The following is a 26,802-nucleotide window of genomic DNA, read 5'->3' as shown; positions in this document are numbered from 1 at the left end:
AGAGTACGAGTAACATCTTTTTAATAAATTCATTCTATCAATATTCTCTGACACACTAAAACATTAATGGCTTCTACATATCAATAAATAGAACAGCTAGACATCCTGCTAAGCTCCCATGTCAGGCCAAACCAACAACAGTAATTCCTTGACAGCTTTGAAGAGCTTTCGTGAACTTCACGTAATCTTTGAAATCCGACTGAAGCTTAAAGCTCAGAAAAGGTGAGAAGAAAGCACTGCAGCTTTTTCAAACTTACCCATCAGCAACCGTCGTCATAAATTCCCTAACACGACAACAAATCCTTAAATCGAATAGAACTGTGTGGCTGTCGATGACTGCAGTTCAATTTGTCCCATTTTGAATTGCAACCGTTGCAGCCATTTCAGCAACACTTCAGATGCATGCACTTCCTGATTGTCAATGGACGGTGCAAAATCCCGACAGCCTTGTAGCCTAACATGCAGTGTTACCGACAATTGGGTCTGTGACGACAGCACTGGACTCCACAGCGGAAGTAGCTTGGCCAGTATTGTTGAACCGGTTTCCTTTAGACCCTCTAATAGGCTGAGAAAATGAAGATTCACCATTTCAGAGACCTGCGAAAGGAGACACATTTTTCGGTCAAACATTTTCGTCGATTCGATCAATTGAACCGTACAATTTTCGACGTTGACACAATTTGCAATATGGAGGGAGTGACCTTGCCCCAAAATTCAAATAGAATCGTCATGGTCACATTGTGCGCCTCGGACGTGGGTGGAGAGATGCAAGATAATTGTTCCAGGTAGACTGTCCACAATTGGCACAATGTAAATGCATGGAACAGTGTTGACATGTGGATGACCGAGGTTTTCGACTGCTCTGAGAATCCGGCAAAAATTGTCTAGACGACGTCAGGAAGCAAAGGAATAAACAAAGACTCACATTTGCTTATACTGATAAGACCAACGCACCTGAATGTGATCAGCGATGTGACAACTCGCTTCTTGTGGAATTGGCTGAGCAATTGTGTGACCTGGATGTTGAAGATGATAGTGAACCGCCGCACCATGTTGACCAATCAATCCACCTTTATGTGTCATCAGAGCGGTATGTGTTAGTGCCCCGATTAACAGCCACGATAACAAGCGAACATGCGACAAACATTCGGTGATTTCTTTGGGTCCCTGTTGCAACGATGATGGGACGTTGTACAACCACGGAAGATATCTTGAGACGGCCTTGTTGTCCCTGGAATTTCCACGGGACATTTCCAATGCCAAAAATTGTGCAATTGCACCTTTCAGAATGCCGCCCAGAGTGTCTTCGCTTAGACCGGTCACAACGGAACCATTTTTGAAATTTTTGATTTTCGACAGAGTGTGAAAATCGGCCAAAAAGTCCACGATATCGTTGAGATACTGGCGCGTACAGTCGGCTGCATTTGTCGTGTATACTGGCAGTGTCTCCAATCCGTCGATAATACCCGGAGGAAGCACACCGCCAGCGTCTTGTAGTATGAATCCGACCAGTAGCAGTAGATTCACGTCCGGAATGTTGGTTTTGAATTTCAATGCTTGAACCAGCTCGAAAACGGTTTGACGAGTAAGTTGATTTTTGTCGCGTTCCTAAATCAATTCGACCGGTTAAATTGCGGCGAAATCGAATTTATCAAACTGACGAACGTACCTTCGAAAATGCTTTAGCACTAAGCGAGCACAAATCATTCAGCACTTTGTGCTTCACGATCGAATTCTGTAGGCAATGGCTCAAAATCTTGGAAAATGGTTCCAATACACCCTGAATGTGAGAACGCGAAAATGTCCCATCATTTCGACTGAATTTTTCATTTGAAGAAAATTTTACCTTTGAAACGCTCGGAATCTTCAGCAAACACACCATTATATCCAACAAGTACGTCGGTTCGTCTAACGTCTGAAGACTCAAAATAATTCGACGGAACAGAGTTTCGATCCCTTGCACGACTGGCGGCCAGCTACCAACACCAGTACCAGCACCAGCATCTACCGGTACGCATTGCAAGTATTCTCCCAAGTTTCGCAGCCATGTCGGAAGTGTGTCCAACGGAAGTGTCTTCTTCGAATTCAGATTTTCCACCAGCATATGCACAGGACTCGTTGGATTGAGCTCTTGGAAATCGATCAACGCTTTCGATATGCTTTTGAAATATTTGCGACGTGTCGTTTCTGGAAGTGCAACAGCTAAGTACAGCAACTGGATTGGGCATAAAGATAAGGGAACATACCAGCAGCCTGCGTCAAAAACATTTGAACGAATATTCCATTCGGAGCCAATTGATGCAGAACGCATCGGATGAACTGATGAGCCACAGATTGAGATCCTCCAGGTAAATAACTTGTGGAATTGTATTGCTGCCAGGGGAATGTTGAACGCATGGCGTATCTGTGGATGATCAATTAATTTAGAAGAGATCGCTGAGGTCTCCCGGAGAATGTAACTGACTTTGTGACCGTCGACAAAATTTCTGGTAAAAACGGTGCGGCTATTGCTGCTTCCCGATGTATGAACGTTCCCAATGCTATAACCATGATACCAATTTCTTCGTCACTATATTCCTCCAACAAGACTCCGCACTCTGAACATCGGTGGCAGACACAGTCATCACCAACACGATTCGAACTCTGGCAATTCGTACAGAACGTCAGTCGTAGAACGGATGGCATTTCATCCACTAAATTCGAATACGAACCTGTTTCTGATCCGACGGGTACTGTTCGTTTCCTCCTCCACCACCATCATCGTCCTGATTTTCGGTGTCGTCTTTCAAATATGCGTCTTGCGGAGGCCATGACCCCGCATATTTGATTCGTTCATCGGGTATTTGCTGGGAGTCAACAGCAAATGGTCCGGTTTTTCGTAGACGTTGACGCTGCGTCAAATACGATTCCTCTTTGGCATTACACTTGTCGGACTTGATTTCGTGGGAAACGGTTTTTAACGTCGTAGTGTGTTGATGTTGATGCGACGAAGAGTATTCATCGGATGCATTTGTCGGTGGTGATTCGAGTGCGACTTGTTTGATGAGACGTCTGGGTGATGTGGCGCGACTGTGCTGCGAGGAACAACCATCTTTTTGTATGCCACTTACCTGACGGAAACATGTTTCGGAATTGAATTCAATTTAAGATTTCGAGAGTGTGATTGCAGCAAACTTACCCCGCTCTTGTCGTTGTTACGATCGCGTTTCATGTGACCGATGTCGGTAATTGAAAGAGCTTCTCGCACCTTATCGACCAGAGACTCCATGCCGTCCTTACCGAGTTGACCTATAGGCAACAGACGTTCTTGGGTGGGGATTTCAAGTTGTGAGATGCTAGAGGAATCATGGATTCACATTGCAATTCATAATTTTCTGAACGCAAAACGGTTACCTCTTCGGCGACATCATACTGTCGGGAGTGTCCTGTGGATTGGGCAAAATATTCATTTTCGACATTGGAGATTCGGGCGACAGACAATCAGATTTGTCGAAGGACTTCGCGTTCCGACGCGAATGAGATCGACTGAATGACTTCATATCATCGATAGATGGAGATGGAGTTCCCGCTTGGGATGTTGGTGCTGTGTTAGTATCTGGGATTCTTTTCTGACGGCCCAATTGACGTGACGTTGGCGACTGAGTTCGTGGTTCGATCCAGTTGGTGCCATTCGATCTGGTAGCTAGTGGTGGCTTGGATGTGACAACAATTTCTTCTGCTTTAGCTTGTGATGGAGGATTACCAACAATGGCAACGGCACCCACAGTCTTTAGTTGACTGTTCGCAATGCTGGCAAACATTTTCGACGTTGAATCGGTCTGGCTCACCACTACGGATTTGTGGACGGTTGGCGGTGGATTCACAATCACCTTTTCATTCAGTGCTGCAGCTGGTGTTCCAAACATTGACGGTGTGACCATCATACGAACTCCTTCTTGAACACTGCATTTACTGTGGGTGACACTGATTTTGCTGCTGGATTCAATAGTCGTTGTTGTGGTCACAGTTGTATTGGTTTGATTGTTGGACTTGTCTGTGGATGTAATTTTCTTGATTTTCTTTGATTCGTGTTTCTGGAAAAGAGGTTGGGATGTAGGAACGTATTAGTCGACTGAGGCACTTATGATTTACATCTTCGATTCGTTCGGTAACTCCAAGTGTAGACATTGCCAACTGAGCCAGATTGGAAGTGGTTATCTGAGCATTCTTCCCTTTGAATATTTCGGACCGAAGCGGAGTCACGATTTCCTCGAAATGAAGTGGATCATCGAACGAACCCTGCGAAACAAAAGAATTTTCAACTCCCAAATCCGAAATAAATTGATCGATTCGTCTACTACCGGTGCACTGCCACCATGCAATGTACTGTCCGATTGATCGCTTTCCGGAATGGCAACCAGTTCCGATTCAGTGTCATCGGCATCTAAACTGGAATCGTGATACTTTCGAAACTTTTGGCTGAAGCTCGTCTGTTTGCCCTTAGCTGCCGCACCGTGTGAACCCTGACTGGTTCCTTCGGCAAACAGCGGACTTGCCGGTGGACTGCTGAGATCGTATCGATCGTCCTGATCGGCTCCAAGTGACGGTTGACTGACTTCTGTTTGGTATTGGGTGGCATTGAGAACTTCAAATTCGGGAACAGAAAAATTGTTGCAATTACCGCGACTCTTGTTCGGTGGCAGGAAATCCATGACAATTGTTGCTGGAATGCGCTTACACTGATGGAAATGAGCCTCCAACGAATTCAAAATGATTCGAATCAAGTTTGCAATGTTTCCACTGTACGGTGGCTGACCATATTGGTACTAGATCGAATGAACGAGAGTTAAACCTATTAAGCATTCGAAGTAACTATCATCTGTTTTATACCTTGTACAAGATAACCAGCACTGACATTAACCAGTTTCTGCGTACATGTGCCTCGAGGTACCACAGTGAGTAGGTGTAGTTATGCGTTGCAATGTTCTGTAAATTTTCCGGAGCATTCGAATTCATTGAATTCGGATTGGGAGCGTACAGCAACACTTGAAATGATGTATTCAGTAGACACCAACCCATGAGGTGATTTTGATCCAAAACCTGCGGTAAATTGGCCATGAAGACGTTAAAGACAGCCGATGATCTGCAAGTGAAAGTTACGTCCATTGGTAACTATAGCTTCCACTGTAACCAGTTCAACGATAGACCCCACCTCATTCGACTCGGCGTAACGTGAAATGACTTCTCAATTTGACTATATCCGAGCAACAAATACAAATGTTTCAGCACAATCGACTGCATTTTGGCCATTGGTTTCTCTTCCGATGGGAATGCCTGATCCGCTCGCGATAGAAATTGCATCAACAGAAAAATAAGCAAATGAATGGTTTCCTTGTCCGCCTCCTCCAAATCAATGATGCGATGCAAACAGGCCGCTAAGTTTGTTTCATCGCCACCGAACGATTGCATCTGACCATCTGTGTGGATTGGGAAATGAGTTTTATGTTCTGTGAATGGGTTATCGAGCCGACGATGAAAAATTGTATCCTTTCACAGACGGCAAGTGTGTCACCAGTGTAAGTACTGAGTCTTTTACCTCTTTCGCTCTACCAAATTGATGCTAAATCTACTACTTCATCAGCTTTAACATAAATTTTCTATGGAAGATCCCTATAGCAAGAGAGATCCCATGGAATATTGTTGAGGTCGATGTTTATAACAGATGACAGCCGTTCGTAAAAGGATAAAGCGATAACGTGCAATAAAGGTGCATGTGATGTAAACTAAAAGCGTGCTACTTCTGAAGAATAATTTTGACTAAGAAAAGCTAAGCGCTACAGTTAATAGGTACAACATACCGGATGACTGAAGTAATAGGTTAGGAGGTGCATACGCAGTAGTATGTAGAAAGTATACTCAAAAGAAAAGTAATTGGATGAGGATAGACTGTCGACATAGTCAGTAAAATCATCGGAACAAATTTCTGTTAGCAAAAGCGACGAGATGGCATATGTGACACCACCAGTTGTAGTTAACAAAATAAATAAAAGTTCAAACTTCGGACGAGTGTTTCCGAGATAGAACCATAGAGGTAGACTACCTAGAACGTCAAGTACACGCGCGGATAGTTAAGTGACTTTCACAGTATTGAGGGTCGAAACAGCCAAACAAACGCAAAGTACGACAATTGAAAAATGAAAACATGAAAAAGGACGACAAAGGAAAAGAGACGACAAGTTTGAAGTTCCAGTTCACACAATTCCACATTAGAAAAGCTTCCTGAAAATGTTTTTTTTTTCTTTTCGTATACGACCAAAAAAAGAGATTGTCATGCAACGGTGACCACCTACCTGGCGCCCCCAAATTAATGCCATTAAAGCCCAGATTCTGTTGCTGCTGAAACTGTTGTGCAGTAATGAGATTCGGTGTGGTTGGCGTTGTGCCTGCCGACGAAGATGTCGGATTTAGGTGCACCGTATGATGTGTTTGGGGGGCGCAATTTATCTGTAAATGTTGATGGTGATGGGAATGGAGTGACTGAGATGTAGCTACATGTGATGAATTATTAGTGCCGGAAGATAGAAACTGACCCAATCCGAAACGCGAACTCTTTCTCTTGAGTATTGGGGCGGATATTTGGCGACTGTACACTTTTTCCTTTTCTGTTTGAAGGCAAAAATTAGGCAATTAGGTCGTCCACGCTTTCATTCATTTGCATTAACTTACCCAGCTTTGAATCCTGTCTGGGTATAATGTTAGCTGGTGCTGACATCGTTCTCTTGTATGGCCATTTCGGTCCGAACGAAGCACTCAATGTTTTTGCCATACTACACGTCGTATCCGATTGACTGAGAGCCTCGCGTGCTTTACTGATTTTATTAGACAGAATTTCGCTTCCATTTTCCGAATTGCGAAGGTCTCTGGGGTAAGAGATGTCACCGCTTTTTTCCAAATTAATTTGAGCCTCAACAAACAGCGTATCGAACCGGTTCAAGAAGAAGTCCCATCCGAGAACTCGTCGATCGGACAACGAATTGTGCAGTTGATATAACGACTGTAACACCACTGGCCGGTCAACAATGAACAGATCGAACTGTGATTCTAGGCAAAACAGTAGCGACGTTATAGCCTTGTCATGAACCGTGCCAAGATAAAGTGTAGCCCTCTGAGCAACATGGACATTTACATCGTCCATACTGGCGATTAAATGACAAAATGCAGTTGCCAGAGCTGTTTGTAGACCCACTTCTGTTCGGAGAGGCGTTGAGTCCATAAATCTGTTGATCAATCAAGTGTTAGTGTACCGATTCGAAAGCAGTCAACTGATTAACAGACCTTGTGATCACTGTTACCCGTTCAACAGCGGTAAACCGTATGCGCCAATCAGCATCATGAAATGATTCTTGAACAATTCGCCAGAATACGTCCGAGCCAAGTGGCAGGGTGATACAGTGCAGTAGTAATGGAACACAAGCCTCAGCAATGTGAGAGTATTCAGCATTGCACAGATCCCATAAACTGTGTGACCGAAAGGAGTTAGTGAGCTCGTAAAATTGAATGAGAATGTCGATCAAAATTCTACTTTTTAATCAGCAAATTTTCCTGACACCAAATGAAAAATCCGCGCTGTTCACGAGCTGCCTTGGCCAGTGCATCTCCATGCAACGCGAGTATATTTAGACATTGAAGCATATAGTAGAGAATGTCCGGCTTTTCTATCGTTGGCAATTCCGACAACAATTTATGAATGTATTGCAATGGCTGAGGCAGTGTGTCTAACGTGAATTTAAACTTTCCGACGGATGTATGCCAAAAGTCTTCGCCGTCTTCCAATTCGTCGGAAAGGTCTTCGACGGACTCATTTATTTTATGAACATCTGGGCCAATTACCAGCGATGGTTTGGACACTTGTGCAGTTGCGGTAGCTGTGTGTCAGAATATTTTGATCAATTTCGGTTGGAATGGAACTTTTGACTGAAAAGAATTTACCAACGTCCGCATCAGATAGTGTGATCGATCGAGCTATTGCACTGACAACTTTCTCGGACGGCATTATCGCAGCCAGATCCAGTTGTTCAGAAACGGTTTCCACAGTAGCCGTCATTATCTGCGAGAATGATTCGGATATTACAGAAGGGAAGCGAATTTACAGTCATATTGAACGAAGATTCAGAACACTAATCGAGTAGGAGGGTTTTTATGTGTGGAACGGGAACCAAAAGTGGTTTCCGATTAGTTTCGTTAACTGAAACCATAGGTGGAGCTGCAGGAATTGATTTATGATTTGCAAATTAATACAACGAACTAAAAAACAAGCTTTTCAAAAACAAACACAACGAAACGTAATACAATTTCACTAACAATATATCGATGAGACGGTTCTAGACGTAATAGGTAAGAATAGTTACACTCAACAGAATTTCAGATTCAGAAAGGAATAGATTTTTGCCTTGCAACATCACTGGAAACATGAAAAAAGAGAGTACAGATGGACACAACAAAAACAGTACAAAAAGTTCGAAATACTCATAAAAGTGACCTCGCAGATACTTCTTGCAATTTTCGTCAAAATAGAAACGTGAAATATTCATGCGAGTATGATCGGGAGGTATGGTTACTGCTGCACCAGTTAGAATGACACACCACCCAAATGGTCACAATAAGGATAAATTATACGATAGGAAAGTATATTATCGCCTTGTGTAAAAAAACGAAGAAACGAAGGGTTTGGAGCAACAAACTTAGTGCCATCTACGATTTACTAGAAGCTCAACCAGTAGAACTCCATTATCGGTTCTCCCCAATAATGCTTTTGACGGTAAGCCGTGAGAAAGCCCTACAGGGAACTTAACTTGACCTCAGCCATTTTGAACTCTCGCAACGGCAGTTCAATACGTGCAACACGCGATATTAGGCCAAAATGACGTATCACATTTTATGAGTGCTTTGAAGAGCTTTCGAAAGCTTTGAGCTTCTTTTGGTTTTCATTAAATAGATTTACGATTTCAGTGGTAAACAGAGGAAGCTCAGCGTGTGGAAACTCTTCAAAAGAATAGCCACAAAAGCGAAACTTTATTTTGGATTAACACGGCTTAACCATAACGTCATTGAGCTGTCTAGTCTGTGTATAGTCTTATCCAAGGTAAATATAGTGAGGAGGTAATGCCATTCAGACGCGCGGCCTGGCACATAAGTTCGATGCCAATGACATCTTTTTTTAAAATGGTTGGCTACGATTTACTTGTATGTCACAAAAATATTTTCGCTATCTCACAACAGATGGCCCGACTTTCTATTCCATTTTTTGCTTTCAACGAAGGGATGAGATGGCGTTTGTATCGAACTTTCGTGCCCCGCACATCTAATTCGGTTATATGTGGCATTACCTCCTTACTATATTTACCTTGGTCTTATCCTTGTTCTACCACTTGACTTATTGTTTTGTTTTGTTTTGTTGTGAATTGATAAATAGAAAAAAAATGTGTAAGGGTTTGATGTAGGGCAATCGTGTTGGTGTGGTGTGAGTGTTGTTTTAATTCAAAAAATGCAACTTCAATTATCCTAAGACTTCATTTCAATATTTTGATTTTTTGTCACTGCTAGATGGTGCTATGAATGTATCCCTCAATAGCCTGTGTGGTGAGAGACATAAACCCTTCTGTCTTTGAAGTTGGAAATCACTACAAAAGGCCCATTTTCAGGATTTTTTTTCTAGAACTTCGAGGAAAATCTCTTGAAATTCTGGAAAATTTTCAAAAATTTTAATTTAAGAAATTTTCATGAATTTCGAGATTTTTCAATCAATTCACGAAAATTGGCTCTACCTTTGATGGAAATAGGTGCCCAAATATATATAGGGAACGTCAGTCGTTTTTCAGCTTGTCCATACAAACAACATTCGCTTACGGTGTTATCAGTACTACGCGCATGCGTGTAAGTGTTCACTCATATACGTTACATTGGTCGGTATACGTTGGGTAGCTAAAAAACAACTGAAGCAAATTCATGTCTAAATTTCACTGACGTTCACTGTAGTTTACAATTGGCGAGGAACTGACAGTAATTAGTCAAGAAATTTGTTATTTTGTTGAACTATAGAAATTCCACGAACTTAATTAGGTAAGTCTGGTCATATCAGGTACAATTTCTGCGGAATTTCCTTTTCAGTCGTTCCTTAAATGTACTTTAAAATGTATCCATCTAATTGCTATGACACATACATATAATGGAGTTAAGGTGTTTAGTTAAGAGTCACAGTTTGATAGGTTAAGCAGAGATTAGATGTTGTCGAAGCACGCACTAAGAGAAAGACGGAGTGACGAAATTTTATTACAAAATGAGGTAAAACATCGATAAAATAAGGAGAGAAAAAAAACGGCAAATTAAAATTTTAAAAGTTAATCATAAGAAATAGCGCTAACATTTCAAAACATTCTTGTTGCGTGTGTCGCGTTGACTTCTTTTCGATCAGAACACAACTAAGTTTTTTTTTGGTTTAAGTATTTAAATGATCACATTAACCAAAGTGAATGGTCTGTTTGGTCAATGTTTCTAATTTAACACAAAATGAATCACAAAAAAATTATTTACATCTTTCTCGGATGGTTCAAAGAAAGGAAATTTAATCAAAAAACAAAAACAAAAAATATTTTTTTCAAACTAAATTTGAAATGGAACAGAATAAACAAACAAGAACAGCTTTACAACATTTAATTTTTTTTTTGTTATTCCCCATAGACAAAAATACCTCGTCAGTGGCATGAATAAATCGAGCTATGTCGGTTTCACGGCGCTCGGATATCTAAAATTTTGAATAAAGAAAATAAATAAAAACTCAAAATCAAATTTAAAATATAGATCACAAAAAGCACATAATATCAAGATCAAATCCGGTCCTAGCGGCTGTAAACCACTCAGAAATCAATTATAATCTCTACGACAATACGAAGGAAATCAGCTTTTCTTGTACATTTGTGTAACGGATTGAACTTGTGTGCAAGACAAATAAATGTATGCATTAGACTCAGTTTGATTTCCATGTCTATCTATGCTGTGTGCAATTAAGGGTCGTCTCCTCCATTACATGAAACGTTATTTGTATAAGAAGAGACGAAAGCGAAAAGTATCACAGGCGCAGCGAGTGCCACAAATTATCCAAAAAAATGGTAACTTTCCGCTTTTGTCTCCCAGTTTTATATACAACACTTTTCACAACTTTCACAACAAAGATCGATAAAGTATCGCATACCAGAAGACGAAGTCATACCAGATATAGTCCAGGCCCTTGTGTCAGAAAAAATGGTTCCGTTGGCCAGAAATGTACTGAACAGTCGATTTTTGAAAAATAAAATTTGTTCCAAAAGTTTTCATTCCCAATCACGTTATGATAACTGAATAGCTCGAAAAACTTAAAGCGGTCGGAATGACACAAGGGACCCGACTAATGCCTTACTAATATATCTGACTGTCAAAACTCCATTTATCTCATACGGAGTGTGTGTGTATTGGTGTGTAAAGAATTTGTAAGAAAAATTATATAGCTGGAGCTCTAACGTTTGCCTACCTTAATGGTATAAGGAAGCATATAATCGACTCGTACTAATACTCGCGCAAACGCTAGTATACGTACACTGCTCATTCAAACGTAATGTACTATAGCACAAGCGTAATGGTTTTTTGAACTCCAGGAGCTGTAAAGTATTTTTTAGTTCATGTCTAAACTTGCGTACATAATTCGGGATAAAAAAACTTCGGCTTCGCCTCGGATCAACAAATGTCAAACGAAACGTCGCGTTTCATTTTTATGTCAAAAAACTCTCCGTAAAATTGATCGAATTGCGAGTTTTGTTTATTTTGTACATTTAGTAGAAATTGTGTGTGGAGTGGATTGTAATCTAACCGAATTGTTAATCTTTCAACGATAGTACTTTCACAAGAAGAAATTCATTTTAAACATAGTAATGTGCTCGTAATTTTAATATTTCGGTTGTTTCTCAGGGCGGGCAGTTAAAATGAAAATTTATTGAATTGTTAGCATTGATCGCTTTCGTTATACACATATTTTCGGTTTTTTTAAGCAAGTTATACATACAGAGCAAACGTGCGGCATGTGCACCAGAACGCCACTAACTGAATGTGGATCAGGCTGCGGAACGGCAACTGGCACTGGTCCTAGAAAATAAGATATTGTGAGGAACAAATAATGCATTTTGTTTATAGCAATGCACTGTGTCATCGAGCCGATCGTCAGTTTTTTTAATTGACTAAGTAATAGAATTGCGCAACGCAATTAAGCGAGCATCTAATGAAGTACACGAAGTACTCAAAAAACATTGAATGTACAAATGGCAGAAGGTTGGTACTAATGCATCTGTTTATGCTTAGATTACTTGAAATTTAACGGATAGAAAGCCAAAGCACCTAGCATAGCAGTAGAATGTATCTTATGTCAAATAGAGTAATATTTACACTAATGGCATGACCTTGAAACAGTGTAAAGTAAAGATGAACATCTACATGGTATACTGTCATAAACTATTACTCTCACTGACATAACAAATATTCTGCTGCTATGCTAGGTGTTTTGGTAGAACCCCATCTATACAAAAACGAACGAATTTTCTTGTCACGACCCAGCTTGATGGCTTCGAGAACACTGTGCATGTAACTTTTTATAAGAAGATTTATTTCGGATTTTAATTTCAAATGCTTAATTGTAAAAGGATTTCGTTTCAGTGTATGATATCATTCCAAATGCAACCGCCATGTTGTCAAACAAAAAATAATTTCGTTTTTTTTGCTCAAATAATGCAAAAACAAGCCTATTTTGGTGAGGTTAAAAAAATAATTGTAACAAGTGCAGGATATGCACATTATTGAATTACTGAATCGTAATTAGTATGTGACAGCACCAAGGACTACAATTTAATATGTTTCGCATCCATCGGTGTAAAAGTATTCAAGGAATTGCCTTGGGATACTTTTAGTCGCAGTGTTACGAGATGTCAAATCGTAGCCCATGTATTGTACATTATATGCACTTTATCACACTAGAGCGGCAAAGTTTGACAGCTCGACTGAAATTTGCATGTTGTAATTCCGAGTGTGATAAAAGGCATTTTTCTAGTCGGTAAAGCGTATTACTACAAACTACCTAAAAAAATTAAAAATTTTGTGTTTGTGTATTGTGTGGATTAGTTGGGAATTATAACAATTTTCTACTATAGCTACTCGTAGTTGCTACATGCATTAACCGTTTCACAGACGGTAAGCATATCATTGGTACAGTTATCGAATCGAATCTACTACTTAATTTGATCTGACTATCTTTGACAGATGAAAATAAAATCTTTCATTTCATTGGTTTTCCTTGGTTTAAACATTCGATAACAGGAGATTATAGCCGTCCGTGAGAGGTTAATAGAACGCATTCAACAAGTGCTTTTTATGGAAGCAAATGTATCTTAGTAGCTAATATACGAAAGGGAAACTACGCGAGCAAGTACTGGGACACATGCTATCAACGCACTTCAAGCAAAAGTGCTTCGAGTGACAGCTGTCAAATAGAGTACTATTTTGTATGATAAATGTTTACAGATTTTCTTGCAGATTTGAAATGCGTTGGTGCTATATTTACTGTTGGTGACCAATGGAATGAAATAGTGCGTCACTCGCTAAGATATGAATGAATCGAGGGGTGACGCACTTCCATTTAATCCATTTAATCCATTAAATCCATTTAATCCATTTAATCCATTTAATCCAAAAAATTTTTTTTAGTTTTACCGAAATAATTAGGTTACCGACCTGAAAAATTTGTAAAGTAATTGCGAAAAATAGATTTGCACGATCCCCAGCTCGTTTAAGTACTCGTGAGGTATAGGAAATTTTTTTTTTTGAAAAATGGTATTAAATTTATTTAATCCATTTAATCCATTTAATCCACTTTACACCAAAAACTCCTAAAAGTGGATTTTTTCGCTTTTTAACATTGTAGTATGAGTTGTAGTACGTGGTTCGATCAAAATCAACAATTTTTAAGACTTTTACAGTATTTGGTAAAATGAACTTATTTCCTATTTAATCCATTTAATCCAATTTTTATTCCATTTAATCCATTAAATCCATTAAATCCATTTAATCCATTTAATCCATTTAATCCATTTAATCCATTTAATACCATTTAATCCATTTAATCCATTTAATCTAGAAGTGAGTTACCCCTCGGAATGAATCGTTTGTGTAGAAATGAAAGTTTTACCCTGATAAGGCCAACCAACTCTTTAAATAATCCAACTCAAGGACAGTCGTTGTAGTTTTATATTTCTATTTTTTCCTATTTTTGTTATGACTTGTTGACAAGGGTTAGGATTGTGAAATGAGTCGTATACGTTTGACAGACAGACTTGTAGGACGAGCCGATGGCAAGGGCTGCAATCTTACAAGACAAACTGAGGGATTCTTTTGAAAAACAGAATCTTGAAATCGGACGCAATTTTCCATTCCACTGTTTTATATGTGCCTAGATTGGTATTGGTCCCTAGAACCTAAAACCACTTTCAAAAAGCTTGTGTGGCTGGTGGGAGGTGATCGAAAACTGAAAACATGGACTTTTCTCACAGAAATTTCTCCAGTTACACAAGCCGTACAGGGTCTTCGATGCAAACTTCCATAAGCTCTACTTCTTTTCAGTCTTTTTTTTGGTTTTTTGGTCATCTCAGTGTGGATGAATGTTAAACCCAAAAAGACCCTATTTTCCCCGAAAGTACATGCAATTACCTTTCTAATGACACCCCACACGACCCTGTACGGCTCGTGTAACTGGAGAAATGTTTGTAGGAAAATCTCATGTTTTCGGTTTTTGATCATCTCACACTCGTCACACAACTTCGTAGAATTTTTTTGAAAGTGGCTTTGGCTTCTGGTGTTGAATACCTTATTGGGCAAATATATAAAATAAATCCAATGAAAAATGCGTCCGATTTCAAGATTCTCTTTTTCAAAAGAATCCCTCACTATTAAGTTCCAAACAATTGCAAACGTTATTTTATTGCCTGGCTCTTGCGTAGGGATGGGAGACGTTCAAAATTATCGATAATATCAATCGAAAGAAATTATCGATAATCGATTAATCGTATCGTTATCGATAATTATCAAAATATCGAAATTCGATAATTATCAAAATATCGATATTTTGATATTTATCTGAAAATTCATGATAATATACCGATATATCAGAATATATCGATAAATATCGGATTTTCAGACCGAAATATCGATATATCGAATTATCGATATCTTCATAATTATCAAAATATCGATAATTATCGATTATCGATTTTTTTTGATAATTTTCGATAAAAAAAAGTCGATAATTATCGATTATCGATAATCATTATCATTATCGCCCATGCCTGCGATAGTTGCGAAAGTTGACCGTTACATGGCAGTTTGCCCCCTGCGAAAATGTGCCATTACTCGAAGAATATTTTCGGATAATTTTACGTGAATTTTTGTGTGATAATCAACTTTTGCATTGGACAGGTAATAAACCCGAATACATTGGATGCGGCAATGTGTAATTTATTAATTCGAAAACAACTTTGTGATACTCGCAAGTTCACTGTACACTTGTCGAAAACACAGTTGCCGAGGCTTGATGCCCAAACAGCACACTTGTCAGTAAGTTTGCTTTTATCACAAGACTGTTGCCTAATGTATTGAATTACTATTGGCACGAATAACCCTCAGCAACACAACGCTTCAACAAGAGAAATGAATTACTTGCGCAGCATCCAATGTAATCTACAATTATGTTAGACCAACATTAATGAGATAAAAAATCATTTTCTTTTTCTACCAACAACCGAGTCAGTTCGACTGACCAAAATCTCGCGCGACATCGCGATTTATAGCTAAGTTTGCTAAAACCAGTGTCTTGTGTAATTTGGCGTGTGTTTGATTTGTAATGTTCGTTTTGAGTGTTTCAAGCAGTAAAAATCAAGCGATTCATTTCAAACTGAAAATCTATCAACTCTACGCAATCCAAAACTTAAGAATATTTTGTAGGTTTTTCAAATGCATTGCAAAATTCACCTGCCATAATAATTATTTTGCCGGGATCATCTAGAATAGATGGCATTCTCCATATGTCTTTTTTGGATTAAAAATTGTAACGTAAACGGGGGGAATTGAATAGATAAATTGGTTTTGTTTTAACGATTTTTTTTTATATTTCTCACTAGAGATGTGCGGGCCGCCCGAAATTCACCTACCCGACCCGGCCCAGCCCGGCCCGACCGGGCTTGGGTCTGGGTTTCGAAAATTAGTCGGGTTCGGGCGGGCTCGGGTTTCGAAAACAAAGATTCGGGCTGGCCCGACTTTGTTCGTCTTTTAAAAAAATGTGAAAACTTCAATAAAAATTTAAAGAAAAATTGCAATACAGTCCGAGCGTAAGCTTACTTTCAAGCGTTCGACAGATTTGTGAGACTACATTATTATAACGATAGGTAACAGAACGATTTCCACTTGCGCGCCAATTTTAGGTTTTTTCGCTCAGTAAAAAAAAATACGGGCCGAGTCGGGCCGGGCCGGGCCTTACTACAAAATTCTCGGGTCGGGCCGGGCTCGGGCATCAAAAATTAGTCTGGGCCGGGCTGGGTCGGGTTTTGAAAATAGGTCGGCCCGCACATCTCTATTTCTCACTTAATTGATTATGAAGTCAAATTGGTTTAATATGATTGGGATCTTTAGGATTTTGATGATTTCTCTTCATAAAAACATCAATTAATGATGTGAAACAAACAGTGGAAACTTACCGCCAAATCCTAATGGTCCGAGTGGAATCGGAAGTGGAGCCATTGAAAGCGAACAGTCTCGATCCTTTGATTTATCCGATTCGGGTGGACTCTTTCGGACTGGTTTCTCGTCATCAAACACTTCTTCGATGGGAGGCTGCAAGAGAACAGTGGCTTTAATCTCGAGAAAAAAAAGTTTTTTTGACCACATTACATCCGGTGGACGAACAGGATTTTCTGGTGCCATGTACTGGACTAGTTTCGTTGACAATTGATGCCACATGATTGAAGCTTCACAGTAAGCGCATTCAGATACCTCTCAACAAAAGGGGGCCTTTTAGCTCTTCAAAAGATTTTTTTTTGTCTGAATTCAACTACCTTCAGTGCACAGACATGACTGCCCAGTCCGACTCTGGCTGCAGTTACCATACATTTTAAGAGACGACACACATTCTCGCATACATTTGTGTTGATGCCCATGTGTTGCTCGATATCCTGAAGTTCTAGTTGTTTCAACAGAATGTCTAGCATCAGAATGCAACATGTGAGATTATGTTCGGCATCGGTAGAAAATTCGGTATGGCGAGATGTTGGAGCCTCATCGTCAGACATGGCTGATGTGTTTCCCGAATCGTCTTCCACAACCGGAGCTGTAAAGGTCACATAAAGAAAAACCGATGGACAAACACAGGGTAACAGTAATTACAGATAGAACTCCGGCGGGGCGGTTGAGGTTGAGCATCCTTATCCTTTCCAGGCTTGCAATCTCTTTCGTCTTTCTCTTTGTTCATTTCGTGCTGTTTCATGATTCTTACACCGTCGCCGAACATGGCAAACAGTTGCGATAACGGTATTAGTATCTCCAGTTTGCTCAGTATCTGCAACCAATGCAATGCTTGTTGTTGCACTTTTGCTGTTGTTTTTTCGAATCTTATCGTCACAAAGTTGTACAACGTTTTAGCATCGAAACCCAGTGGATTACAGTCTGCGTCCAGAATTTTGCTCAGCACGACTTTCAACTCTCCCAGTTCTTTTTCGGGAACATCGTTCGTAATTGCCTCCATCCAATGGGGCATGACAATATCCCTGCCAAGAAGAAATCAATTTGAATGAGTCCCAAACATTAAACGAAAACTTACCAGATCTCGGACGTTATGATCACTTCGTACGGAACGAGGCAAATGAGCCGTTGCAATCCCTCTTTCAAATGACACGTCTTTGATGCTAGCGTATCCCAATGTCCACCAACGCGAGCATATTCGGGTGGATGGGGCAGAAGGCAGGAAATGAACTCCTTGTAGTGACTTTGGCAGATTTCTTTCAGCCAGCCGCAAACGTGTTCCAATTTCAGTTTTTCAACGGTACTCTCGATTTGTACGTCGTTCGAATAGGCAGTTACATGAAACCAATGGAAAAGCATCGACAGCAGACGACTTAGTATCTCAACTGGAGTGTCTGGTGTTGGGGTGCATCGACCGACCAATAACCAGATGCCATAACGGCCCAATTGTTGTCGTTCCTCCAACGAGATATTATCCTGCGGCATGTTGTATGGATACGAACGAGCTTCCGATGAATCTCGACCTGGTTCAAAGCTGAGTGGTTTAGCTTCCCGAAGTAGACTGAAATCAAAAATCGAACCATAAGCCTTCAGTGGCTGAAGCTTCAGTTCATGTAACGTTTCATCACCTAATCACTGCCTCGACCATATACGTTTGCATTTCTGCATCCATTTGCCATGTAGGCGGTAAGCTTCGATGTACAATATGATCACCTCCACGACGACTATTGTGCCGATTGCCATGGCATTGCGCACAATATCTTATAGGATGGTTGCCGTTATAGCTAGCACATTCCGGCGAGAAGCATATCGAAATGGCAGACTTCTCAGTTGATCGACAATTCTTAAAAAGATAATGTTGAAAGGTTGGAAGAAGGGGCGACCAAATTGCAGTCCGAACTTACTTTATTTTCGCACACCATCGATACTTGAGCCATCGGGTGTAAAAGGTCACCGAACGTCTGATTCGGATTTTCTCGATGGATTTCATTTGCACATTCAATGCACAAATACAATGGCGGTGGGCAATCTGTTGCATATGTAATGCTGACGTTGTGATCGTAACAGACTTTGGCTGCCTCAGAATTACCAGCGTTTGGACAATTGTCTCGCTGGCATATGAATGGTATCATATCGTCTGCAATAAAATGTTTGGCAGTTAGAGTGACCATCCATGGGTGTCCTTCTGGGAATATTTACTGGTTAGTTTCGATAGAAGTCCCTTCCGATCAAATAAGTTTGCATTGAACGCTGGCCAATAGTAGAACAATAGTTTAGCAGCCGAAGAACGGGAGATAGCCGTTCCATACGCAATTACACACAACAGATCTTTAACTACATTCTGCTTGAATGTCATCAGACATTCCAGGAGCTGACAGTGATGCGCTGTAAATCGAAAGTTAATTGGGGGGAATCCGAAAACTTTTGGAGACCGTGATTCTGTTACCTGGATTGTTCGAGTACTGAAACACAAGCATAATGACCGATGACACAGATTGGCATGAATGGCATTCCTGGTCTTCAAATATACTCTGTCGGGTGATCGTGAATGGGAGAATATAGTAGCATAGTGTATTGATAACGTCTTGATGCAGGGCAGGTGGAAGCACACATATACATGAAGCGGTTAAGTACGGTATATTATCGATAAGGTCTTTGTCCAAGAATGGTAAAGATGTAGCTAGACACTGTAAGAGGTGAGAAATGTGATTAAAGAAAATCTTGTAGCTTCGCCTCGCCCTTTGCAAAAAAGATTGTCTTTTGGGAAGGATTTCACCTTTAGTGCTAATCAGAGACTTTTTTCCCCATTTTCTTGTAAACATTTTCTTTATTTTCCTAAAAAATATTTTTGGAAAAATTTAGGAAAATGTCGGAAAATTGGAGAAAATGTAAGAAAAATTAGGAAAATTTGGGAAAATGTTTCCCCAAAAATAGTTCCTGGTGTTGATTCATAAATTCTATTCTCGATTGTTACTTAAATAATTTCACTTCGTTACCTGAAGGACAGCTTTTCCAAAAGCTGCGGAAGAAGTGAGAGTAAAAAAAAATGTTTTTAAATAAAAATTTCAGAAATTATCAACCGTTTAGTCCAAATTGTATATTATGGGCAACATCCAACAGCATCGCTATTGCATTGTACAAATTTCCATATTCCAAATTTGGATAGGCAGACATGCGTAAGTGGTCTTGTGCTGGATCTTTGATCATTTGATGTGGCGATATTGGTACGTCTTTAAGGACAGCTGAAATGGTATTTTACAATTTATTTTTTTCGGTCACATTGTGTTGAACAGTCAAGCAATCGTAGTGACTTACTTAAGAAGGTCTGTGAAAAGTATTTGATAGTATTTGCAATATCAATGCCAGAAGGAGGCGGAACAATGTTGTGCAGAAGGCGTAGGTGATAGTCATGGAGACAGCGAAGCTTGGCCTGAACTGGAGACAAATAGAAATAAAAATTTAGTGTTGTCGCCGAATACTTTCATAGATTTTCGGTTTGTAAAATCTGTTCAATTTGGCAATATTTTGGAAATGGCCGATGTACGAGTTTCTTATTTCTACTGGTATTTGACAAAAAATCGATTAGTCCCTCCCTTATTCCGTCATAAATTTACTACTAGAAGCACTCAAAGTCTGCTCTGCACAAAACTTTTTAAAGGGAGATTGATTGCGAGTTAAGTTCTTCGATTCCTACAATTCCCAGTAACTCTATGGAACTTTCAAAGATAGATGAACAGTTCCGTGCCACTTCTTCTATGAAGTCGGTAGATACACAAGAAGTCATTTTCATAATTTTTCCCATTGCCAAGGTATTTTACTCTAAATCTTTTGAAATTAAGCTAACTTTCCTTCAAGCCTTCAAGTAAAATAATTTTATTGCCAACCCCATGCGAAAGTTGACCATTTCATGGCAGTTTACCCCCTGTGAAAATGATCCATTACGTCGAAAATACCATCGGTTCATTTTACGTGAATTCTTTTGTGATAATCAACTTTTGCTTGAGGCAAGCACTAAACCAGAATACATTGTATGTTACTATGCGTAATTCATTAATGCGAAAACAATTTCGAAACACCGTTTTTAGGCAAGTTGTGTACCTTGACTTTAATGCGGATGTACAGACTCTACACTTGTCAAATCAGTTACCAAAACAAGTTGCTCAAAAACTCACTCGTGAGTTGGCTTTGATCACAAAATTGTTACATCTTGTAAAGAATTACTTTGGCCGCATCCAACATAATCTATTATTCTCCAATCTTAATGGAATGAATAGATCAATAGCCGAATGACTGCCACAAGATGGTTTGTGTTCATATACAGTTGATATCTCAAATTCTCTTTTAAATGTACAAATTTCTGAAGATAAACCTGTCAAGCTTCCGTATTGTTATGCTAAATAGACGCCATAGAATAGTTGAGGAGGGTATGCATGAATCGAAAAAAAAATTATTTTTTGTGACAGTTAGTCCATAACTCTCCTCTTCTTTTTCAGCCTGTTTCTATCCACTGCTGGATGTAGGCCTCTCCAACTTCTTTCCATTTCGTACGATCCATTGCCATTTGCTGCCAGTTTGTACCTGCAATATTCTTAATTCCGTTTGTCCATCTCTCTGGTGGTCTACCTATAGCTCGTCTTTTATATGGTCGCCAGTTCATGATCTTTTTGGTCCAACGTTCGTCTGTCCTTCTTGCAATATGTCCCGCCCAGCTCCATTTCAGAGATGCTATTCTTTCCATGACATCAACGACCCTGTCTCTGAGTGTTATTCCAAGCATACTCCGTTCCATGGCTCTTTGTGTCACTCTCAATTTATCTTCGGATGCTTTCGTTAAAGTTAGCGTTTCCGCTCCATAGATGAGCACTGGAAGGACACAAGTGTCGAAAACTTTGCGTTTCAGACTATTGTTCATTTTGCTTTTGAAAATTAGTCCGAACGTTTTCCGAACGCTGCCCATGCAAGACCAATCCTACGTCTTATTTCTGCAGTTTGGTTGTCCAGACCTAACTTCAGTTTATGTCCTAGATATACATAGCTGTCGACTCGTTCAATGACAGTGTCACCAATTTTGATTTCTCTATCGTCCCCGATGTTGGTCATGACTTTTGTTTTCGATAAGTTCATCTTGAGGCCAACTTTGCTTGCCTCTTCACTTAACTGTTGTAGCATAAGCTGAGCCTGACCTAGATTCGCTGCTATCGGCACAATGTCATCAGCGAAGCGGAGAACTCTCCTCAGCTAGATAAAAAGTTAGAAATACCATTTCGAAAGTGTAGTGGGCACGGGTCACCAGAGAAAATGAACGTTTTTCACAACAAAGGCTTCCAAAGTTTCAGCGGAGGGGAGAACGTTACTATTTTCTCGCCTCCGTTGTGAAAAAAACATTTTTCCGGTAAATTTGGCTGACCATTCAAGCTGTACTGTTGCATTCGTATAATCATCGAATCTTGTACTTCATTTGATTGAAGTATTTTCAACTAATTTCCAGGAAATCTTTTACTTCATTATACTATCATACATTCTACTATATAAAACCGTATTCAAATACGATCAGCGTTTTTGTCGTTGCTGTCGATAGCAAATGATTTACAACCTTAAATTCTCCCACATGATGCCACCTCATCAATTTTAATCAAGCAATCAAACAATACTTACAGGCCGCAGCTCGTGTGCCCATATTGATGAGCTGGACTCTAAAGGATCCGGTCATTAATGACTGGATAGAAGAATTGTTGTCTCTCTTTGGAAAAATTTTGAGTTTGTTTTTCACTTCGTAAAATAAGATATTGTTCCTACAGCAGTTACAATTTCGTTACGTAACAGCTAAAAAATGTTTCCCACAGCGGTCATCGCTTTTCTAGCTCAGCTACGCCGAGCAGCTGAGCTATTCTGTCTGTAAAATCAAAGATTTTCAATCGTTTTTCTTCACAATTTTCACTTTAGAAGCACGAGAAAAAATTATGGTAAAATCTATGTAGTCCAACCACCATCATCGCAATCCATATTTCTCTTTCTCACGGCGACATTTTCACATTTTCGTTACATTTCATGAGACACATCTGCTCTATGAACCTATAACATCACTTCGATTGAAAATTTTCATCAATTTGTTCGTCTCGTTCAACAAAATTCTGCCTGAAAAGGCTGTGAAAATCTCTTAACACCGACATACAGCGCTGTGAAAATTACTGATGGTGGATGAAGTACCGAACGAGAGATCTACACGCAGGTTTCCGAATAAAATCAATATCTGCGATGATGGTGTCATATCCAGTGTGCTGTTTTCCCATTGATATGTTCAGCTGATTTTTGTTGATAAAATAAAATCTTTTCGCCGAGGCATACAACACGTGGAGACCTGCGTGTTTTGGCTAAAATATTACATTTCTGATAAGAGTGTTGTTATACACTCACGATTCGGGTTAGAACAGAACAATGAGAAAACACCAACAATTGTCTTTATTGGATGTTATACGGAATGCGGTCATTGATGAGAGAACTGGAACGGATGTGTGGGAGAGACGTTCGGTCATAGTGGAATTTTAGACAATTTTATGAATGAAACAATTTCTTAGATGAGTGCCACAATGTCTATGTGGAAAATGTTTCGGTATGTGTAACGTTGCTCATTGAATGGCCATCGTATCTGGGCAACATATCTTTTAGTGAAAAGGTGTACCGTAGTGCTGGTGTAACACTTTGCTATCAATGATTTCTGAGAGCGCATTCTCAACATTTACCGAAATTCCCCAACTTTTCCCAAAAAAAAAACTTATTTACTCGATTCGCTGAATAGTCCTTTTTGTTGACAATTTTACTCATTCATTTTTTTATATACTACACTTCGGTGACTGAAGCAAGCCTATGTGGTTGTATAAGATGAAGTTTACTGGAGCCTGCTAAGACTATAAAAAGAAGCATAAAAAGTTCAATTGAACCGATGGATGTATACATTGTTCTTGGAAAAGTTTGAGTGACTGGACCGGGACTCTGTTTTGTGCTTGGTTCAACAGAATCTTAAAGTTCATGGAGTGCTGCTGGTTTCTCTTGGACAAATTAAGAAAACTTATTTACATCTTTTTCAGTCATTACGAATCAGTACGTTATTCCATTTAGACCAGGTTCAGGCGTTATGCATGGCTAAATGTTTGCGTTGCCATGTAAATCGCCTTAACCTGGCCCTAAAGCAAAAGTTTGTTCTGAGGTCTCTAAAACACTCAAAAGTTATCTACATCACAAGGGATAAAAAGTGGAAAATTCTAGTTTTCGTGTGAAGATTGTTGATCCGAATCCAAGGCGGATCACGGTGGAGTTAAACAAAAGTTAAATAGAGTCGCGATACCACCTCTGATTTTTCTTCATGTTTTTATTGAGGGACTCGAGTACAATAAGGAACCACATGCAGTTCGCGGATCCATCCAGCCGTTTCGGAGAACCGGCACTCATGGCCGTGCGGGACCGACGAGTCAATCTGAATACAGATTGTTGTCGCAACGGATAGAGGGATTAATTCTAAGCTAATTCGTGTTAAAATGGCTTTCCTCGACAACCTGACCACGTAGCCACAGCCAGCTAAAGTCAAAATTTCGACATTCTTTAGTAAAAATTTAGAAAATGTAAAATAAAACCTTATAAAACCAGCTAATTTGAGACTTTTCGAAATTATTTCACCAAATGAAAACCGATTTTGGTAAACTTTTCCTTGAAAGCTGTTGACCAGACGCGTCGTTTAAGCCCCATATTAGGTCGGTGGCCGAAAATCCTTTTTTTAGCAAACTTTTGAAAATTCTAGTTTATTTCACGAAACCTGAACCGATTTCACTAACCTTTTTTTTGCTGAAATCTATTGACAAGACGCGTAGTTCGACACCAATATGATGTCATTGGCATAACGACTCGGGGAGATATAACCAAAAAGTGTTTGTTTGTATTCGACATTCCGAGATATTCTCACTGAATCTCAAATGATTTCTGTAAACTTGTTTCCCTGTAGATCCGAACGCTATAATTCCACAATTCAATTGCACCAAATGACACGAAATTAAATTTTTAGAAGATTTTTGGTTCATTCTGAAGATCGGTGTCTTTCGAAAGCTACAGCATATGACTTCACGAGAAAATAACTTTGGCTCGATAACTTTGGGTGAGTGGAGTAGGTGAAACCAGCTTCCCAGTGGTGATAAGTGTCAGCTTCGAATTTTAACTCGTCGAGGTCATCTCGAACAATTTTGTAACCATTTTTAGCCCCGTACGAAGTACTGGGGGCTTATAAGATTAATATGCCGTTTGTAACACGTCGAATTGGAAGCAGACAGTAAGGGCAAAGCATTTCCGTCCGTCCGTCCGTGACCCCTCTAGCTTGAGTAAATCACAACCTTTTTTCAAAATTCTTTTTTTCCCCGATTGGTATCGACAAAAGTAAGGTCAAGTTCGAAAATGGGCATGGTAGGGTCGGCCCCTCCAAAGCTAGGGCCCTATAGGTGTTTTTCAGTCTTTCGACGATATCTACCGAAATACGCACGCAATAGCTGCTTGTGATATATCAAATGAAAGGTATTGACGAGTAGAACAAAGTTGCTGAACATTGTTTTTGGGTAAGATGCAACGTGGGCTTGTTGGGAGGGCTCAAAGGTCATTACTCAGCCCTAAGTGTTTTTTGCAAAAATCGAGTAAATCTCATCCGATTTTGCTAGTTTTAGTTTTTTATGGAAGGTAATTGAATACCGAAAAGAACGTGACGAAAAAAGTTTCAAATTAGGGCCCTTGGACTAAGGCCGCTACTCGGCCCTAAGTGTTTTTTGCACAAAAATCGAGTAAATCTCATCCGATTTTGCTAGTTTTTGTTTCATTTGAGAGATAATTGAATGCCGAATAGAATGATGGCGAAAAAAGTTTCAAATTTGGGCCCTTAAACTAAGGCCGCTACTCGGCCCTAAGTGTTTTTTGCACATAAATCGAGTAAATCTCATCCGATTTTGCTAGTTTTTGTTTCATTTGAGAGATAATTGAGTGCCGAATAGTATGATGGCAAAAAAAGTTTCAAATTTGGGCCCTTGCACTAAGGCCCTAAGTCCTTTTTCACATAAATCGAGTAAATCTCAACCGATTTTGCTAGTTTTTGTTTCATTTGAGAGGTAATTGAATACCCAACGGAAAGTTGGCAAAAAATTTTGGGTTTCTAAAATAATGTCGTAAATTGTTGGTTTTATTTGAAAGGTACTTCGTACGGGCTTTCGTAATTGCGCTATGCGCAATTTTAAAAATGAACAGTTTCAGTAAATTTGACAATGCCTAACTTGACTTGCATTTTGGTAACAGACGCATTAGAGGGTTGTAGACGTATTAGGGTTCCGGGCTTATTAGGGCTACGGACGTGTAATGGTTGCGGACGAAATAGGATTACGGGTTGTACGGGGCTAAGTCGCAGCAAACGCTCCGACTGTTCTGATGCCTTGTTTGAAACGGTTTTAAGCCAAAGCAACATTTTCTGTGGTTTAACGACCACCAATTTGGAAAAAATATATTTCTGGCTATTAACCCCCGAAAAATATCACTTTTATAGACATATCTCCCACAAATTTTGGGCTACCAACCTCATATTGGGCTTAAACTGCTCGTCTTGACCTAGCTTCCACACAAGTCAAACTTCGCAGGGTGAAAATTCCAATTCTTGTTGGTATGAAAGCAGTGGGTCTCCTGAGTATTAGAAAATTCATAGATTCATTTGTTACTGTAAAACAAACCCAACACAACTCACTTTATGCCTCAGAAATGACGAAATTTGTAACGCAACTAACCCTGGAATTAGCCTATGAGTGACGCAAGTCCTTGTGCCTTTACTTGCAAAATAACTCAATAACAAAGAAAGAGTTGAGGAAAATATTCACCAACTATAAGAAAATTGTAAAAGGGAAACCGAATCTTCTGCTATTTGTGAGTTATGAGTTCAGACAAGGAATGCGTCAC

General features: G+C 39.7%; 1 protein-coding gene and 1 long non-coding RNA gene across 2 annotated transcripts; one reads left to right on the top strand and one right to left on the bottom strand.

Moving 5' to 3' along the window:
• Positions 1-4: 4 nt before the first annotated feature.
• On the bottom strand, positions 5-23,037 carry LOC119076172 (protein unc-79 homolog). The gene is made up of 36 exons (XM_037182858.1): positions 22,492-23,037; positions 20,152-20,271; positions 19,917-20,078; positions 19,833-19,855; positions 19,283-19,523; positions 19,036-19,221; positions 18,741-18,973; positions 18,465-18,679; positions 17,915-18,397; positions 17,482-17,861; positions 17,154-17,425; positions 16,990-17,091; positions 16,797-16,932; positions 16,075-16,131; positions 12,071-12,150; positions 10,727-10,780; positions 7,969-8,086; positions 7,562-7,904; positions 7,315-7,497; positions 6,706-7,256; positions 6,330-6,641; positions 5,192-5,456; positions 4,870-5,122; positions 4,661-4,805; positions 4,341-4,597; positions 4,132-4,278; positions 3,394-4,073; positions 3,179-3,335; positions 2,712-3,110; positions 2,465-2,643; positions 2,247-2,404; positions 1,847-2,187; positions 1,670-1,780; positions 955-1,608; positions 660-884; positions 5-597 (listed from the first exon to the last, which is right to left on the bottom strand). The coding sequence occupies exons 1-36, from the start codon at positions 22,544-22,546 to the stop codon at positions 304-306; spliced, it is 8,571 nt and encodes a 2,856-aa protein (XP_037038753.1). The 5' UTR covers positions 22,547-23,037; the 3' UTR covers positions 5-303.
• Positions 9,385-21,501, top strand: LOC119076207. The gene is made up of 3 exons (XR_005087576.1): positions 9,385-9,508; positions 11,670-11,671; positions 21,489-21,501. It is a non-coding gene; the product is annotated as an uncharacterized LOC119076207 (long non-coding RNA).
• Positions 23,038-26,802: the final 3,765 nt, after the last annotated feature.

This window comes from Bradysia coprophila, unplaced genomic scaffold, assembly GCF_014529535.1.
Source record: "Bradysia coprophila strain Holo2 unplaced genomic scaffold, BU_Bcop_v1 contig_232, whole genome shotgun sequence".
Lineage (NCBI taxonomy): Eukaryota > Metazoa > Arthropoda > Insecta > Diptera > Sciaridae > Bradysia > Bradysia coprophila.
This window is presented reverse-complemented; position numbering and strand designations above follow the sequence as displayed.